The sequence below is a fragment of the Marmota flaviventris genome, chromosome 1 (assembly GCF_047511675.1).
Source record: "Marmota flaviventris isolate mMarFla1 chromosome 1, mMarFla1.hap1, whole genome shotgun sequence".
Classification (NCBI taxonomy): Eukaryota; Metazoa; Chordata; class Mammalia; order Rodentia; family Sciuridae; genus Marmota; species Marmota flaviventris.
Genome location: NC_092498.1, coordinates 112,629,477 through 112,637,324, shown reverse-complemented (window position 1 = coordinate 112,637,324; position 7,848 = coordinate 112,629,477). Strand labels below are relative to the sequence as shown.

General features: G+C 44.5%; 1 protein-coding gene across 1 annotated transcript in view; it reads left to right on the top strand.

Moving 5' to 3' along the window:
- The first annotated feature begins 2,657 nt into the window (after positions 1-2,657).
- Vopp1 (VOPP1 WW domain binding protein) overlaps positions 2,658-7,848 on the top strand; it is a 97,458-nt gene continuing 92,267 nt past the window's right edge. Inside the window, exon 1 of the mRNA XM_027956076.2 lies at positions 2,658-2,884. Within this exon, the coding sequence (XP_027811877.1) occupies positions 2,831-2,884 (54 nt within the window). The 5' untranslated portion in view covers positions 2,658-2,830. The remainder of the gene's footprint in view (positions 2,885-7,848) is intronic.

Here is a 7,848-nt window from a genome sequence, read left to right as displayed (position 1 = left end):
TGCAACAGGAAACAGCCTGGCTTGCCTCTCACTCTCTTACTCCACCAATACCAAGCAATCACCATGTCCTTCAAAACTAGACAGAAAAGACACATGAAGGATATCAGAATGGGGGAAAGCATAGTTAGCATTCTAAATTCACACTCTGGATATTTTTATTCAAATTATATTAAGTTGAACTCATCAAAACAATCTTCTCAAGGTGGAGACAAAGAGTATTCTTGGTTTGCATCTGGAATACTGCCCCCACCACCCCCACCATCCAAAGTCTCATGTGTTCAGAGGTGGGGCTTCAGGGAAGTGATTGGATTATGAGGCCTCTGACCTCATTCTGGGACTAATCCACTGATGCTCAATGGATTACTGGGAGGTGGCACCTAGTCGGAGGAAGTAGGTCATTGGGGTCATGCCCTGGGAAAGGTTTATCTTCTTTCAGGCTTCTTTCTCCCATTCCCTCTTTACTTCCAGGATGCCTTGGGCTGAGCAGCTTTCATCCTCCATGCCCTGCCACCATGACATTCTGCTCACCTCAGGCTAATGCAGTGAAGCTGCCAATCACAGACTGAGACCTCTGAGATCCATAAGCCAAAATAAATCTTTGCTCCTCAAAGTTGTTCTTGTGAGGTATTTTGGTCACAGTGAGGAAAAACTGACTAACACAGATATAGGAAGTGGATTGGATCAGGTATTAGTATATTGTTCAAAATGTAATAGAAACATAACATGCATATAAACACATGGTGAACACAGGTCAAAGTTCCATCTTAACCCATTAAAGAAGGAACCAGTGTTGCTGAAAGGTCGGGCCTTGTCCGTCCTCAATGCTAATCCAATAATGAAGACATGGCCAGCTTTGGGAAAAAAAGAAAAAGAAGATTTATTGCTTTGCTGGCAAAGGAGAAACACAGGGGACTTCTGTCCTAGAGACTGATTCTGCCCATCAGTAGGAACAGGGGCTTTTAAAGAAGTGATTCAAAGGCTACATTCCACATGTTTTGTGTTAGAGTTGTAATAGTCATTTCTGAGATCTTCTGGTACCATACCCAAAGTCTGTATTATTTTATTCTTATGGTGGGTATGTATTCAAGGACAGATAAATCCACCTAAAATGAGGAACAAAGGTAATCCTATTTCCCTTGAGATTGGGGAGGGGAGATTAGGGACAAGCAAGGAGAGGAGAAAGAAACATGTCCTTTTAAAAAAATAAGTTTCAATGGCAAAGCAGCAAGGGCTACAGTCCAAGCATAAAGTGGACCACTGTTAAACCAGTAGGATGGCAAACTTCTTCAAAGAAGAAAACAGGTGATCACCCCTCTCCTGAGTATATAGCCAGTTGAAAAGTTGGGGGAAGGAAATTCTTGGAAAGAGAATGAAACATTAGAAAATTAAAGTTCTAACCCCAGCAAGGCACACTGAATTTTTACAGGACACTGATCATTTACATTGCCATGGGGTAAAGGGTAATACTTTGGTCTCTTTCATACAACACACTTTTGGCTATTTTCTGCAAATTAATTTCTGACCTTAATTTTTTTTTTTTTTTTTTAACTGTGGTGCTTGGGAACCAACCCAGAGGTTTGTGCATGCCGAGACTGTGCTCTACCACTGGGATACATCCTCAGTCCTACTTCTGCCCTAAAAAGAATTGTAATTAAGGCCAAGTCACTACAATACACTGACTGACCCTTGGCAGCTTTGTGGTATGGTTCTTTTCTGCCTCACTTTTAAGTTCTAATAGGTACAGTCTGGTGGCGCACTCAAGACTGGAAAAGTGAGGTAAAGGGTATTTGCCTCAAGTGACATTTATTTCCATGAATCCTCCTCCTTCCATCTCTAGTTATGGGTAGTCCCTGACCTTTATGCTCTTCTATTATCCTGTACTCTACACTCAGCACCCTGATAGTTAAGTGTTTCTCCCTCTAGACTACAGGAGCGTTTTTCTTGTCCACCTCTACACAATCTACCGTAAGCTCAGGATTTAATACATCTTACAAATCTCAACAAATGTTCCTTGAATATTTTTACAAATAAATGGCAACTGAATTGTGCTGTGAAAAAATCGAACGGCTTTGAGGGGTACTTCAAGGTGGGGTCAATGGTGTCAGGGCAGGAAGATATGCTGGAAGAAAAATATCAACATCTAAGTGAGAGGTGAGGTGCAAGGGAGCCTTCATTCCACAGTCAACCTTCCTCGCCCTTTGTCCTCCCCATCACACTTGGGCGGGGTGCTCGACCCCCCACCCTGCTGTAGGCAGAAAAGGAAAGGAGAGAAGAAGATAGAAACCAGGGGGCGGAGAGGGGGCGTGCAGAAAGAAAAGGAATGAGAAAAGAAAACAGAAAACCAGGAGGCAAGAATGGGTTCCTCTACAGCCACCTCAGCCCCTCCTCCATCCGCGGAGACTCTGCCACTTTTAAAAACCTTTTCGGTCTATCAGGTGGTGACACTATACCGTATCCCCCGAAAGAGAAGACATGTGGCAGCTCCTCTCACACTGGTAGGTCCGTGGGGTTCCTCAACCCATCCCTGGCTCATGCACTTCAGCATCTCGGGTCCCCGCGCCCGACAGCCGCGCCCCACTCTGGCCTTCGATTCCGGGTACCAGCGGACGCGCGCGCTGTGCGGGCAGGTCGGGAGCGCGCGCCGGCTGGGGGCGGAGCGCTGCGAGATCTGCGCGGCGCGTCCCACCTCCCGTCTAGCTTGCTGCTGGCCCAGTCCGCGCGCGCCGGCTCCCGGCTGGAGTCAGCCCATCTGCCCACCGCTCTGGGGACTTGCCCCTGACCCGCCTGTGAGCCGGCAGCCGGGCGCACCCGGAGAGGACAAGGAGGAGCCATGAGCCGCTTGCCCGTTAGGGTGGCGGCGCTGCTGTTGGGGCTGCTGGTGGAGGTAGGGACCGAGCCGCTCCCGGCGCCTCCCGAAGCGCTGGTGTGGCGCGGACAATGCTAGGACAGAAGGGGGGACGCAGTTATGAGGCTTTTCTACCCCGGGAGACTTCCTGGGGGAGTCGAATTGTCGAGCGGCTGAGAACTACAGCCCCACGGACCTGCATATGTCCGGGTGCGGGAAGGTGTAGGAACCCCGGTGACAGGGAAGCTCTCCTGGCCCTTACGCTGCTTCTCCCTGTCCTTCCCCTTCTATCCGTGTCCCCTATCCCCAGCCCCCTCTTGGAAAGCTTATTTCTTTCGCTTCTTGCTCCGGTTTGTAGCACTCGGGAGTGACCTTTGTGCCCTGTCTGCCCACCCTCCCTGCTGCGGAGGGCTGGAGATCGGTGGGAGTTGGGGGGGGGGGCGGGGGTCCCCGCGAGCAGAGCAGCGCAGGCGCGGAGAGTCCGGGACGAGAAGCGGTTCGGGGTTGCGGTGGGACGACTGGGGCGGGAGAGGGGGCGAGTTGCTAGTAGGCGGAAGGGAAGTGGTGAGAAATGTCACGCGAATGCCAGAGAAAATAGCCGAGATGAGCAGCAGGAAGAAACATCGGTGCTTTTGAAAGTGAAGCGCAAAGTCTTCAGGTGTGAAAAGAAAATTCCACCGAGAGCTCGGGTGGTGGGTGCTGATCGGAAGCCTAGGGAACTTGTTGAACTGCTAGAGGGTGGAAGCGGCGCCCAGTGACCACAACCCTCGTGGGGACTGCGGCTCCTCCTGCCTGAAAAGTTGCATCCTGTGACAGGGGCCACCCCCTTCTAGCTAAAGCGGGTTCTTTAAAATGGGCCCTGGTGGAATTCCAGTGTGGAGGATCTGAATTAGGACTTAACTCCCTACTGAGCCTGTTTATTTGGAAAGAAATTTGTGTTACATTAATGAAGTCAATGTAAATGAGAAATGATTAACATACTTTTTTTTTAATGTCCTAGTTTAGACAGTTGTAAAAACTCTCCCTTAATAATTGAGTGATACTGGAAATGACGACTTTGTTTTTTCCGTGTATTAAAAAGAAATTGTTAGAAAATGTTAGAGGGCAAGTCTTAGTTCTCTGGAAAAGAAGGTTGATGGAAAAGTTTTTCCTTGCTCCAGGCTCTACCATAGCAGACTTCCTGTTTTTGTTTGAAATATCTCTCTCGTTTAGTATTTAATGTTTTTTGTGGAATGCCTCCCTGCTCCAAATCTTTCCATTTGTTCAGACTTTTAAAACCTTAGGAATCACATCCCCTTGGTGACTCAACATAGAGAGCAACAGAGAAATGAATCAGAGACCGCTATTTACATAAAAACAAACGTGTGTACCTTAATGCATGGGTGTCTACATTTGCAATCCTTTTTGTTTTTAATTGCTGCTTAATATAATTAACTAGCCTTCCCTTTCCTCTGCATTTGTGCCACCCTTGTCTCCCAGGCCTTTTTTTTTCCTCTGTGGTTTTGTGTCTGTGTTTATCCTAAAGAGCCTTGGAGTCTTGGTTCTTTCCAAAACAGCTGTTTTGTTGGGTAGGAATTTATCATCTTAATCAGGAGTTCTAATCTTTCTGAAAGGTTGAAACATCATTAAAAGCAGAACCATGACATAAAACTAAAACCCAAATGACTAAGAGGATGCTTTCATAGAGTTGTATATCTGAACATACAGATATACAACTGGTAATTTTTTTTGTTTGTGGGATGGTGTGAGGTACCCTATTTGCATGCAATGATTATCCTGGGTACCTAATGTATGGTGGAGGAATTAAGGAGATTTTTTTATAGTTTATCACATGGAATTTTATATGTGAGACTTATATCTGTGATTTTTCATCTTAAATTGATTGCTCTAAATGTGTTTTATTGGCATACTTTTGATGCTTTTGAAGTCGTGAATCACATACATAAATGTGCGATTATGGAGTGTGTGGGGAGCAAAGGGTACTCTTCATGTTGAGTGTTTTAAAATAATTGAGAGAGGTATTTGTTGGCTTCAGGCTTCTTTCTGACTGCTAGCTACAACCTGGGACATTTGTCTTTGTTTCTTTGTTCTATTTGAGCCAATTTCAATGTAGAAATTTAGTGTGTAGTTGATCATAAGGTAATAAGGGAGGCCTTGTGGCAGTGAGTGTTCTATTTCCACCCTCTGGAACCCTGTAACCCTGTCGCCAGCTGTCTTCATCCAGGATCAAGCATGTTTTTTTGTTTTGTTTTGTTTTATTATTTTTTTTAGTGTCAATGTACCTTTATTTTATTTATTGATATATGGTGCTGAGAATCGAACCCAGTGCCTCACAGATACTAGGCAAGCACTCTGCCATTGAGCAACAACCCCAGATAAAGCATGGGGTTTTTATGTCAGTGAGGGGTATCTGAATAGGGAGGGGATCTAAAAAGTTTTGAAAAGAGCCTTCCAGCCTTGCATCACCATTTCTTTGTATAAAATTATTTCCCTCTTAGACAAAACTGCATACTTATTTTTATTTGGTAAATATTCATAGAATGATTACCTGGTGCCAGGCACTGTTCTAAGCACTTGACAAATGTTAACTCATTAATCCTTTCTGGCACTTACTTTCATCCTCATCCTTGTTTCAAATGGGAGATGTTAAATAACTAGTCCCAAGTTTCACTGCTTTTAAGTATGAGGGGTTAGAGCTGTAAACCCTGAGAGTCTGGCTCCAGTCTGTGCCTTCACCATGATATTTGCTTCTTCTTCCATACTCTGTCTACATGGGGACATGCAGGAATTTGCACATTGTGTAACCCCAGGTCAGTAGTGGATTGGGAGAGGTTCGTGACCTAATTTACAGGTAAAGCAGCAAAATCCCTGCCAGAAACTCAGTCACCCTTTCATTGAGGGACCCTATGATTTAAATCACGACACTTTGGAGAGTGAAATTGGATATTGATTGTTTGTAATTGTGCCTGAATAGGAGACATCAATAGTACTGTCTCAGGAAACCTGGGTTGTGTGCTCATCCTGAACATACATCCTGGGCAGAGCTCTAAGCAGGAACAGGCAGCTGACAGCACCATCCCTCCCCCAGGGAGGCTTCTTGGAGCTCATTAATGGAGTGACCTTTTTTCTCTTAACTCAGAATTTACTATGAATTATGCCAACAGCTAGTAAGGGCTTTATTTCTTCTCCTCCCTCCTGCTTCCCCCAGTTTCTCTGCCAGCTGCTTAAGTCCAGGGACTGGGTCACAAATGTAGAAGATTTTTTTATAGATTGGCCACAAGTTCTGGTTCCCACAAATAGGAAAACCCAAAGCCCTTTTGAATGTTTCTGTTCTGGTGATGAGATCTCCTTCGAAGGTTCTTGTGTGAAGAATGAGGAGACCAAGTTGTCTCCTGCTATTCTTGGTGGAGTAATTCCTAGGGGCCTTCACTGGGCCACAACAGCACCTTAGAAACAAAAAAGAAGAAGAAGAAGAGGGGGGAGGAAGAGGAAGAGGAAGAAGAGGAAAAAGAAGAAAAGAAAGCCCTGATTGTACTTTGGTTGAAACTGGAGAATAATTAGGCCTCAAGCATATGTACCTCCCTGGGGCTTTTCAACAATGTATTGTTTTCTAGACATTATCATTGCACAGTTTGTCACTGCAGAGTTTCTAGGGCTTAGGTTATTGATACTTTTGAAGTACACGTTGCCTTTGCCAGAAATGTATAGTATACTACTTTCATTTGTTTGTTTATTTATTTTGTGTGTTTGTGGGGGGGGTGCTGGGGATCAACACTCCATCACTGAATTATACCTTACACCCCCCAGTATATTATTTGGTATAACCTTTACCCATGCAAGTGCTATAGGTTCATTATGTTCATTCACAGAGGGGAAGAACTCATTTAAGGGACCAGCCTCAGTATCTTTCTGATATTTCCCTGGAGCCCAAAGCACTTTTTTTTTTTTTTTTTTGGTACAAAGGAGTGAACTCAGGGGTGCTTTACCACTGAGCCACATCCCCTTTTTAATTTTTTTTTTTTTTTTTTTTTTTTTTTGAGACAGTGTCTTGCTTAATTGTTTAGGGCCTGGCTAAATTGCTTAGGCTGCCTTTGAACTTGTGATCCTTCTATTTCAGCCTCCCAAGCCACTGGGAGTATAGGCATCTGCCACCATGCCCTGCCAAAACTGGACACTCTTAACTGAGGCTGCCTCATGCTTCAAAGTTGTTCTGCAGAAGAACCAACAGCTCTTGAAAGGTTGGACAGTGAGCATTATCTTTGAAACTAGGAAAAAAGGGATTACTGAGTATTTTTCTACAGTCCTGTGTATTTTGATGCCTAGGAATCTCAAAATTAGAACCAAGTTATGTTTAAGGGTATTTTTTGTCTCTTGCCAAATGTTTTTTCATGCTCTGGAATTCCAACAAATGTGGCAGCCACTGGCTGCCAATTTTCTGAAATAAACCTTTCAACCCTCCTACTCTTTTTTAGTTTTTAGCATCTAAGCAACATGCAATTTGAGTGAAAAAGAAGACTATAGGGATTTATCTCTGGAAACTTCAGGGGAGCCTGGGTGCTTATGGTTGAGAAAGAGGCAGCAATAAATGAACCAGTGAACCAGGTGGCAAAAACTTCACTCTGAAGTGGAACAAAGATGGGGCCAGGTGTTGGTGGTGGCAGGAGGTCTGGGAGACATCTCCCAGAGCTGGGCTCTACTTAGCCTTTGTTTTCATTTAGCTCTTCAGACCATAAAGTCTAACTTGAGGGAAGAGACTCCAGAAATACATAACAGACAGGATCAGGGTAATGGCTCCTTATTTATCTAGTCTCAGGATGCATGTTTTTTTTTCCTAGAACTCACTTTTGTCATGTCTTCTTGATGAAGCCTCTCAGATATTACCTTCTTGATGAGACCTCACTTGACTACCTTACTTAAAATTCCATTCCACTTCCCCTCCCATTCCATCTTACTCCTTCTCTTTCCAGTATCCATCACTTTCAAAATATGATGGAATTTATATT